This window comes from Macrobrachium nipponense, chromosome 31, assembly GCF_015104395.2.
Source record: "Macrobrachium nipponense isolate FS-2020 chromosome 31, ASM1510439v2, whole genome shotgun sequence".
Classification (NCBI taxonomy): domain Eukaryota; kingdom Metazoa; phylum Arthropoda; class Malacostraca; order Decapoda; family Palaemonidae; genus Macrobrachium; species Macrobrachium nipponense.
Genome location: NC_061093.1, coordinates 23,386,163 through 23,398,472, shown reverse-complemented (window position 1 = coordinate 23,398,472; position 12,310 = coordinate 23,386,163). Strand labels below are relative to the sequence as shown.

Here is a 12,310-nt window from a genome sequence, read left to right as displayed (position 1 = left end):
TTCTTCTACCATCAGTTGGAAGACTAGTCAAAATTAAACCAACGGCTTTAGTGGCAACTAGGAAGGCTGACAGGCCTAGGTGGCAACTGTCAAACTCCTTTACATACAAGGAACTTTCTTTCAGACCAGATAACTTTATCGAGGGGTGGCTAGGTGGTCCCTGTAAGTTAAGACCACAGGTTTTTGTTAGCTATGAATAAAAATTAAATTTGCAATTTGTTCATAGCAGAAAAAAACTTTGTTCTTATGGTCAGACTTTTTGGAGAGAGGAAAAAAGCCTGGAAATGACTATGTTCAGCACACCTAGTAACTCCTCATGTCTTATAGAAGACTATGGAAGGAAACCAAAGCTGCTTGCATGATAAATAAAAGATTAATAAATTTGTAAAGGGATTATTAACGGTCAACACTTCTGGGCCTTCATACAGTGTTGTAACAATGTAGAAGGATGTCAAAGAAATACATTTAGATAAACCTAAGTAGCCACCAATAGTTTATCAATACCCTCCCCCCCCAATGCTGGAGAGGGGGGGGGGGATTTTCTTTGGTAAGTTTTTAATATTCAAAAAGAAGTTAACATTCAGGTGGGAATAAAACAAAATTCAAAAGCCAGTCAACTGTCAAACCAATCCAGCACGATTGAATTACTTCATTGTATATTATGAAGAGAAGAGGAGGAAAAGGAAAGACGAGTCATTCATTCTCACTTTCATACAAACTTCTTTAAGAGACTGTCCCACCAGGGGACAGCAGTTAAGTAACCTGTTGAGCTGCTGCAACATTCTGCAGATAGCAGTGAAGGTGGTCTGACGAAGCCAAGTGCCAGCCTTCAACATCCATTGAACAGACAAGTTCCTTTTGAATGCCAAAGGGCTAGCCCTATAACATGTGCTCTTACATGTAATGTTAGGACTGGGGAATGAAAGCGGAACCATAAGCTTGTCAGATAGTTTTAAGAAGCCAAAAGGAGACTATTCTTGGGACACTTTCTAATTATGGCCAGCGCTAACTCTCCTTCGTAACCTGGTCCGAGATGGAGTTTTTTTTTTTTCAGATAGTGTAGTACTCTGATAGGGCAAAGGAGCAATTTGTCCATGATCATTGTCAAAGTTATTAGAGACTGAATGGAAAAGGATTAAAATAAGTACGTAATCTTGAAAAGAGGTTTTCGAGTCTTTGCCACAAGTTCTGGGACAAGTTCAAATGCTACAGACTTCCAACCACCTATGTTCGACATCAAAAAGAATAGGCCAAGGACTAACTAGTTTTTTTAAGAGGCGCCAGGGCCAAAAGGAAAACAGACTTGAGTGTTTGGTTCTAGTCTGACAGTGTAGAGGCTAAAACTGAGCATGGGTGAGGTCCCAATAAAGTCAGGTCCCAACTGGGCAGTCTTATTCTCTCACAGAGCACTGCACAAAACTTCTGAAGCATAAAAGATTTTCCGAAGAGAGAGAGAGAAGAGAGAGAGAAGAGGAGAGAGAGAGGAGTGAGGAGAGAGATAGAGATTGAGATCGAGAGGAGAGAGAGAGAGAGAGAGATTGAGAGAGAGATTACTCCCCGCGGCACAATTGACAAACACTGTATAATCTGCCACTTCCCCAGGTCACAGCTGAGGAAGATCACAGATAGCCAGACTCCTGATGCTGCTCTGCAATTAGCCTTTGGAAAGATACTGGATAGTCTCCAGCCATGAAGAGAGGGACTACCAAGCAGTGGTTGAAGTGTGGTTTGACAGGTTATGCAACAGACTGATTAGGTAAAATGGAAGGAAGGCATAACTCCCCCACCCCAATTTATTCCAGGGGTGTTGCAGGGCAACCTCTGCCACTTCAAAGTATCTGGAACCAAGGAACGAACACTAGTTTATTGTTGAATCTTTTTGTAAAGAGGTCTATTGAGGATCTTCCCCACAGATGAAAGAGCCACTTCATGTCGTGAAGGTATACCATAAATCACCAAGACACTACTACAGCACAACTTAACCCGAGGATATCAAAAGCTTTTAACTTATGAAACTAAAAGTAGTAGCAATTAAGATATTTCCATAATGCCTAAAGTAGCAATAAAGTAGCAATTTCTGTATTAAGTTTCAGTTATTAAGTTTCAGAATGTGAAAAACAATCTAAAAAAAATTATTACTTCTAACAACTAACCTTTAATGATCAGTACTTTAATCAGTACTTTAAAAGGAATAACTCAACAGGCAATGTGAATTCAATGCTGAACACATTACCTAATCACACAGCTAAAATATGAAATTGTACCTTCAGGTTGAATTTTTCACACTAATTTCTGCAACAACAATTATAAGACTTCATTGCAATTAATGCACTTTTGTACTGTACTAAACATCAGTAATATCAACAAAGTTAGGTTTTGAGTAATTAACAACGAACCTACCAGAGCAAGTTTGGTTTTAAATGCTACATTAAACCATTACTACAAACAGACCATATTTTACTTGCCTTAATATGCAATCGGAAGGTAATGGAGCCTCTGTGTAAGGGTCAACCACAGAAATGCAAGAACCTTCAACAGGATGAATGTCTCCATACAGACAAATGTACTTATTCTCTGGATTTCCAGGGTAACACCAAGTTTCTTCCGTCATACGAGTAATACCATAGTTATCTACACAATGGCTGAAACTAGAAAGTTCACACCATGAAGTGTTAATTGTAAAATCTTACAATCAAAATTAAATCTATATATAATATACCTGCCAACTAAATTGAAAACAACAGTAATCAAAAATGAAAATAGTCCTCAGCTTAAGATAAAAATATTCACACACTTTGTATCAGGCCCACTGTAATCATTTCCCTTCCATAAATTCCAGAATCACCAGTACCTCCATAACAGTTCTGGACATTTGACATGGCATTGAGCTAGTATTTAGTTTACCAGTATGAAAACTGGCTACAGAAAATTTTAGTGAGAACTACACAACCATGTACATCATGTGACTAAGGAAAACTTGGGAACTCATGGACCCAACAGAAATATTTAAGATAGTATTAAATTCTAACATCTCCAAGATCAAAGTACAAAAACTGCCATGGCCAACAAGGACAGAATGAGATGAAAATGCTCGGGATCAAGTTAACCTAAAACAAGTTAAGCAAACTCTACCTTAGGTTGCTGGTTACTGGGGGTTGCCTGGCATCTTTACTTTATGGATCATTAAGCTTGACAGCCATACACACAAGGGGAATCTTACATATACTATGTAAGGAGTGGATAGTAAAACTATCTGGAGCAAAACTCTACAATACAATTTTAAAGTTTGTTAACCAACAGGTATTGCATTACACAAAGCACACCGCTGAACAAACATCTGCTTTTATCCATTTCAAAATATATCTAAACTTAAAAACTGCACTGGAGGGACACAATAGTAAATATTAATTTTAATTAAAATTTTACAAACTGCATTGGTGGGCAGAAGGGACATAGGATTCAAGAGTTAAAATATGACAGCAGAGGACCAAGCAATTAGCCATGAACAAGCTAGAAAAATGTCAAAGCTGTGGCTAAGTTCCATATCTACAGTATAATGGTTTGGTTTGTTTTGTTCTGTTTATACCAAAAACAGCCAATTTCAGCCTTGTAAAATCTCTACAAAAATTTCATAAACTCCACAGCATTTTACATAGCTTTGGAGCCAAGCAATTAGCTATGGACAAGCTAGATGTCAAATTTTTGGCCAAGTTTTATATCTACAGCACAGGCAGTCCATGGGTTACGACGGGGGTTCCGTTCTTGAGATGCATCGTAAGCCGAAAATCGCTGTAACGCCGGAACATTGTCAAAAATCCTAAGAAAACCTTACTTTTAATGCTTAGGTGCATTCAAAACTATGTAAACTGCATTCTTAGTGCATTTTTCATAAAAAAACTCCTTAAATATTGATTATTTTGCATTTTGAAGTCATATCTGCCAGATCAGCATTTGTAGGTGCCGTAAATCTGAACATGCGTTGTAACCCTGGAAGTAATTTCTGATGAATATAATTGAAAAGAGTCGTAACCTCAGAAAGTCGTCAGCCGAGACCATCATAACCCGGGACTGCCTGTACAGGCGACCCTCTGTTAGTGGCAGGGGTTCCGTTCCTGGCCGCCGACGCCAAGTGATTTTCGACACCAAGAGATTTTAAAGCCTAAGGCCACCGCACACCTTTTTTTAATTCTAGACCAGTTAACAGCGCCCTAGACTAGTCAAACGGCGCCGTAATCCCGCAAGGGCACAATAATTAAAATTATATTTATGCAGTAGTATTGTACTATAGAATTTACTGTACAGTACATCGTAGTATTATAAAATACTGTAAAGTGAAAAAAATTCTTTCTTTAATCCTTTGGGTGTCTAGAGCATGTAAAGATATAAGGTTTTATACAGTGTACAGGTGGCTGTAGTGTTAAAGTTACAATAATTCATCTTACGATAATCGGATTTTACGAGACCAAATTACAATAACCTAACTTTATCTCATCTTCTAGGTAAAGTTCAAAAACAGCATAAGAGAATTATATAAGTATGGTTTTAATGTTACTCGTTGCGTAAATTCTTTTTTTAATTCTTTTTTTAAGTAACAAAACTGAATTGGATAAAATCCGTTTGGCTTTTATTTCAATCATCGTACTATAGTACACTATTACCGTAGTTGTTATAAATGAAGTTATGTAGAATAGAACAGATCTTAATGTAATAACTTTATTCGCTATAGATCAAAGATCGCTATAGATCAAAGATCAATATAGATCAAAGATCAATATAGATCAAAGATCAATATAGATCAAAGATCAATATAGATCAAAGATCAAATATAGATCAAAGATCAATATAGATCAAAGATCAATATAGATCAAAGATCAATCGGGAAATATACTGCTAAATTTAAACCTAGTTATAACTTAAGCTGAGAAAACTGTTCAAGCTGCTAATTACTTATCGTGCATCAGCAACAGGATAAAACTCAGTAACGTATGCCATCACCAACAAGGATAAAACTCAGTAAACGTATGCCATCAAACACAACCGTAGATAAAATAGAGATAAACTAATTTTAATCAAAAGTGCTGGCTTTAAAACGACATTTACTGTGGTTTCACGCGGATATAAGATAAATAACTTAAAGTTTATATTATGATATAAAGGAAATTAACTAACTGAATCAATTAATTTTTTATGCAATAAACTTGCGGCCAACGTAATCTGTTAATGAAAAAAAAAAAAAAAAATCTGTTAATTAAATAAAGTTCACATTAAGATACATTCAATTCACATTTCCACCTAAAAAAAAAGTTTCTGTATAAGGAAAAATAACCTTGTCTCAAATCTAGATATTGGTTTATGCTAACTAGAAGCAAGAAAATTTGCTCAGAATTGCATTAAATATGGTGAACCAAACACTTATTCGCCATCAGCCGATTTCGAACCAAAATATTTGGTGGCTCCTACGGAATACTGGCTTAGATTTGCTGTAGTATTTTATAATACAATAATACGAGAATACATAGAATATTACTGGATACAGTGAAGTAATGTATAACAAAGGATTTGTGGAAAAGATGCATATTACTTTTTCTTCCGAGCTTATATTAATTTTCGTCACTATGCCATCTTCGTAGTAATGGCATCTCTAGCTCATTAGGTCTTACCTCAAATTTCTGCTAGAGTAACAAAGACAAAAATAGACAGTTGCAAAATTATATTTTGTACTTCTATCCCACGGAAAAACATTGCTGTGTTGCAAAATTGAATGCATACGCAAGTTGTCTTAAAATTTATGCAACAAATTTAAATTTATAAAAATATGATTAAATTATATAAATTAAAATAATATTCGGGCGTGACTGAACAACCTATAGTCTTTATCATGTGAAGGGCTGTTACAAAGACTTCAAATTGACATCCATACTGCCACTATCATATATATGTACAAAAAGAAAATAAATACCCTGTAACATTTTTCATGTACATTTTAACAAAGGCATGAAAACTTAAAACAAAAAGCTGAAGTTTCATTAACAAAATGAGTTCTAATTAGCACCCAAATTAATAAAATAACACCATGCATTTTTCGGAACGGTGGAGGACAAGAACGAACATTAAAAAACATACTCTGAAAACGTGGAGGGTAGTTACAAAATTGCCTTAATTTGAATCATATTTATGTACAAAAACAAAAATCCCTTACAAGTAATATTTTCACACATTTTAAACAAAAATCATAAACCTTTAAAAAGGTTAAACGATCTCTAAAATTCACTTAATTTTCAACTATTTTCAGAAGAGCTGCATGCGGTGGCTTACAAAAATGAACATTAAAAAAACATTTGATAACGTTAAGGGCAGTTTCAAAAGTTGCCTTTGTATATTTGTCCAGAAATAAAAATACCCTATACAATACATTTTCATACACATTTTAAACTAATGCATGGAACATTTATAAATAAGACATATCCATAGCTAAATTTGCAATCAATTTATTTTCAGCATAGAACAGCATCAGAGGCATATATTTACCCTATGTATTAGCTCAAATTTTTTTAAAATATTTGGCATAACCTTTATGGTCTGAACGGTATTTCTACAAATGTACGTACTCAGACAAAACTGCGCTGGCGACGCTGTTGACCAAAATTTGTGCGGTAAAAAGACCTTAAATGTTTTTTTAATGAATATTTTTTATGACAACTGTAAAACTGATTCGCCGCAGAGTGATTGTGCCATTAACCGCGGGCCGCCTGTATAGTCGTTTGCTTTGTTTCAATATACAGTACATAAAGCATTTTTATATTATTCCATGAACAAGATTACATACCTCATACATTCTTTTCCACAACCAGCAACTAAACAGCAGTGCTCTTCTGTACCACAATCTCCGTCAGACTGGTCATTGGTCAAAGTAGTGGATGCATACTCTGCCATATGAATTTGGGTCTGGACAACACTTGAAAATATACAATACATTCATGCTACATTAAATATTACAAATGAAGCAACAAAATTATTGCATCATTTAACAAATAAAAGAATAAGTGAATGCAGAAATTCAGCCATGAGTCATAGCTCTTTGGATTAGAGTGCAGGATGTCACCACCTTACAGAATGGCTTACTACCAGTGTCACTTACAACCATAAGAAATACTTTCTGCAGATACCAATCATTATCAACATCAACTTACCAATACCCTGTAATACAATTTTCATTTACATTTTAAACACATAGGCATGAAAACTTAAAAAGCTAAGTTTCATTAACACAATATATTTTCATACACATTTTAAACAAAAATCATGAACCTTTAAAAATAGACAATCATCTCTTAAAATTTCATACTTTAACTTCAGAAGAGCTGCAGGTGGTGGCTTACAAGAAAGAAGAAACATGGAAAAAACATTTTGAGAACGTGAAGGGTAGTTTCAAAAGCTGCCTTTGTGCAGAAATAAAAATACCAAATACATTATACATTTTCATACATTTTAAACACATAAAAGCATGAAAATTTATAACTAAGACCTACCCATAGCTAAATTTGCACTCTTTCAACTATTTTCAGCATAGAACAGCATCAGAGGCATATATTTCACCCTACTACCTATGTAATAGCTCAATAAATTTTAAATATCATTTGCATAAACCTTTATGGTCTGAACGGTATTTCTACAAATTTATGTACAGAAAACTGCACTAGACACACTGTTGACCAAAATTTTTGCGGTAAAAACACCTTAATATGCTTTTTTATAATTAATATTTTTGAAGACCGCTGTAAAACCGATTCGCTGCCGAGCGATTGTGCAGTTAACCGTGGGCCAGCTGTATAGTAGTTTGCTTGGTTTCAATATACAGTACATACAGCATTTTATATTACACATGAACAAGATTACATACCTCATACATTCTTTTCCACAACCAGCAACAAACAGCAGTGCTCTTCTGTACCACAATCTCTGTCAGACTGGCATTGGTCAAAGTACTGGATGCATTCTCTGCCATATGAATTTGGGTCTGGAAACCACTGAAAATATACAATACATTCATGCTACATTTTAAATACAAATTAAGCAACAAAATTATTGCATCATTTAAACATAAGTGAATGCAGAAATTCAGCCATGAGGCATAGCTCTTTGGATTAGCTGCAAGATTTCACCAACTTGATGGAATGGCTAACTACCAGTGTCACTTAAACCACCATAAGAAATTACTTTCTACATCCACTTACCACGCGAACCCAAATTTGTGGTGATCCTAGTTGCCAAAAACTAATGATACTGGAAACCACAAAAAAAATTTAACATTGTACCAGTAAAACTGCTTTCAACAGTAAGTTTGTACACCTTTAAATATAGATACATTAAACACTTTAACCTTTGTTTGCTCGCACCACAATCCCACTTAGGACAGCAGCCATAAGGTATAGCTATACAGTTTGGGTGGGGTGGTAAAGGACATGGCCGCTTTGTACGCTGACAATTTATTACACCATTTTTACACCAACACTGCTGACATGTAGAGCTTACAAACCATTCTTCATTCTCAGCTCTAAGTATGCCAAAATCATCTACACAAATTGTGTTCACTGTAGTCATGCAGGTGGCCCCTGAAATACCATACAACATTACAGTACACAATAAATCTAAGGCACAAGCGTTTGTTAAATCATACCCCCCCAAAAAAAAAACCCAAAAAAAAAAAATAAATAAATAAATAAATAAATCACTTACCAGTAATCCCTGAATTATAACTAGTCTGCATTATAATTCCTTTTACGTATGGTGGTAAGGTCGATACCTTCTGCAACACACACTAAGCTTTTTTACATTCTTTTGGACTGTATTCTATAACAGTACCAAAGTCATAGTTTTCTTATTATTGTAGAAACATCCTGGAAGATAAAACTACAGTTACCTTAAAAATTAGTCTAGAGATATAGCAAGATGCTATATCACATCTTGCTACATCAGAAGGCTGATATAGCAACCCACAATGTCCATCCAGAGTGTTAAAATAAATTACAATTAGTCTTCAAGCAGCAACAAGTACTTTTCTAGCACTAATAGAATTAAAAGTCAAAATGAATGAATTACTATTGGTTAATTAAAATGCATTATGTTCAATGTCAAGCTAAATTTTACAAAATAGATTCCGAGGCAATTTGTTTCTGAATTAAATCTTGCAGCTTTGTTGCATGTAAAAAAAAAAAAAGGGTTAAGATTATACTAACTACACATTTACCCCAAGATTTACTAATTGTTCAAGACATTAAACTATTAAGGGGGCCGGCCGGCTAATAATGCCATTCTTTAAGGACAGGACTTCGATAATCATACCACTTAATAAGGTGACTTGGGACAACTCCAAACCGCATATGATTTTCGCCTCTGACCTTCGGTTTTGTGACGCCAGGGAGATTTATCCCGAAAATAACCATTTTTCAAATGATCTCCTCCCTTGATATTTAATATTAAGACTTGGGATTACTACCATATATAGACCTGATGTAGACCTCCTCTCAAATGAGGAGTTTTTTTCATAGGTAATTTTTTTGCTAGATATGGAATTTCATTGTGGTAAAAAAATAAACCCTATAATTGGAGGAAAACAAAAATTTATAAAAAAAAAAAAAAACAAAAACTTGGAAAAACTAAAAAAAAAAAAATTGCTTAATTTGATTGTTCTATAATGTCTTTCAGAGGTCATACCAAATTGAGAAGAGATTTGGAAGGTCAATTACTATAGTTTTGAGATATTGGGCTTTGGGCGTTAAAAGTTTTTCTTCGTATTTTTATAACTTCAATGTTAATAAATAATGATTATTATGAATGTATATTTCTTTGTGTATTAATAATCTCTCTCTCTCTGAAATAATTCATAATTTCTATCTTGATGGTCAGATATATGATGTTGCCATTCACTTCTCTCTCCCTCTCTCGCAATTTTCTTCTTTATGTTAGCTAGATTTTTTCCTAGTATTTTCAGTTTTGACATTATTAAATTCTTGCCGAAACAAAAATAAACAAACTTAAATGCAAGAGAATGTCAAGGTGAAATTCTTAGTTGTACTCTCTTTTTACAAAGAATGTTAATTAATCATGATTATGAATTTTCATATTCCTTTTTGGGTATTAATAAACCAAAATGTTAGTTTATCATAAATTAAGATCCCTTTTGCTCAAAGATCGTAGCCTGGGAGACAGTGACGTATGCTTCAGGCAAGACTGGGAGTTTTTACTACGCAACCCTCCCCCTCTCAATAACTACGCCAATATCGCATATAATTCTGAATATTCTGTAATCACATTAGAGCAAATTTTCTTCGTCTTTATGTTACCAAGATGTTTTCCTTGTCTTTTCCTCATTGGCATGATTAAATTCTTGCCGAAATATAGATAAACATATGTAAAAGCAAGCGAATGTCAAGAGGTGAAACGCAAGCTTGTAGTCTACTTGAAGTTGTGCTCGCACTGAATCATGGTTCAACTTTATACTCCCCTATGCGACCCACGGAATCTCTACAGATGCCATTTCTCACAATATCTTTGACAATAAATATCAAAATTTACGATAAAAGAAATATTGCATTTTCTTGTACGGATGAATGTTTTAGGCTTATTGAGTTATGTTTACTAATTACCCTGTAACTACGAAAGTAAGAGGAATTTTGAAGAAATACTTTGTATACTTATTCTCAATTGCCATATGAAGCTCAATGAATTTTTTCATGACTGCATTTTTCGCCCTATACCCCCCATATATAAGGGTTCCAGCCGGCCCCTAAGGAATTTCTTCAATGTGATCTATCTGGCCAGTAAACCAGTAAGGTATTCAAAACCTTTTTTTCAGTATTTACATTCACCAAATATGGTACGTATTCACTGCATTTTTTCCAATGTTCACATTCACCAGTGTAACTAGTAATTATTTACTAATATAGCTATTTGCTTAGTTTGAGTTTTCTAAAATCAAAGAATTTTACCTATATAATTTGCTTTCTTTAGAATCAAGAGATAGTACATAAAAGTACTTTGGGGGTAAGCTAACTCTTAGCGGTCTCCAGTTGTCCTAACACCCACCTATGTGCCAACTAAAGTTTTCTTTAAAGGCTTTCCGACATGCAACCTTTTTACTTTCATAGGGTTCCAACATGCAGTAGGGCCACCTTGGGAGTCACTTCCTGTACCAAATGGGAGTCCAAACCTTAACATTAAATTAGCACCTAACATGAAAGTATAGTTAAAAACTTCCTTAATGCCTAGGCAGATAAAGACCATCAGCACCTCTTCATACCAGCAGCACGCACACTCTTTGGTTCAGAGTTTAGATAATGCTTACCATTGGGCCAAAATTTATCACAGAGAGGACCGCATCCATGATCATAACAGCAACTATTGAACTGTTCTGATAAAAACTCCAAGCTACAGCACTCCCATGCAGTAGAACAATCTTCTCTCACAGTTTCTGTAGTCCTGACAAGGTAAAAGTAGAAAGTTAAATCTTTCATCTTAGATTAGTACTTTTATTATGGTTAGAATCAAGGATTAAAGAAAATTCTTAAATACATTATTGTTTCGAAATAGAGCACAAAGTGGAACCTGTGTGTTTGTACAACTGGTTTTTGTAAAGACCAAAACATTGTTGTCCTTCTGGTTTCGTACAATCAGAAATGCTCCTTCCAGAAATGACTAGGGCCTGTACCAGTACCCAAACAAAGCATCCAGAGTTTTCTTGTGAACCATTCTGCTTTTGTGTAGTTTTTTGTGCTTTATGCTTATTTTGTGCTTTATCATAAATATTACAATTGCTAAATAAGCCATCACGGGGCCAAAGAAAGTTTCAAGTGCCAGCCCTTCTGTAAAAATAAAGAAAATAAAATTTAAGGCCTCCTAGCTAAGTGTTGGAGGGTGTTGCATGCCAATCACAGTAAGAAAAAGGCCTACAAGTGGTGCTGTAATAAATGAATTTAAGGCCACGAGAGACTGGTTTTTAAAACTCTGAAAGTAAATGGGCAAACATAATATGCCTACTTCAGTGATTAAGGACATGTTTTACTTAGTGGAGTGATTTAAGATTGTGGAAAATTATATCCCAACCAAGTTGTAATCCAGGTCTCAAACATCTTCAATGACAATGCAGCGCTTCACTTTAAGCAAATTTTAGAGACTGCAGAAGCAAATGTCCCTGGGGGTGTCCAGTGACTCAAGCTGGTCCTAGTGCCAGTAAAATCCACAGGGGAAGTAGACCCCAGATAGTTCCAGTTAAAAAATGAAGAGAAGTAACCTCAGATAGGTCCTGGATACT

At 34.9% G+C, this 12,310-nt stretch overlaps 1 protein-coding gene across 1 annotated transcript; it reads right to left on the bottom strand.

The window, feature by feature from the left end:
* Positions 1 to 7,901: 7,901 nt before the first annotated feature.
* Positions 7,902 to 11,513, bottom strand: LOC135206787 (uncharacterized). The gene is made up of 6 exons (XM_064238281.1): positions 11,345 to 11,513; positions 11,140 to 11,186; positions 8,737 to 8,818; positions 8,381 to 8,612; positions 8,235 to 8,283; positions 7,902 to 8,027 (listed from the first exon to the last, which is right to left on the bottom strand). The coding sequence occupies exons 1-6, from the start codon at positions 11,511 to 11,513 to the stop codon at positions 7,902 to 7,904; spliced, it is 705 nt and encodes a 234-aa protein (XP_064094351.1).
* Between the last annotated feature and the right edge of the window lie 797 nt (positions 11,514 to 12,310).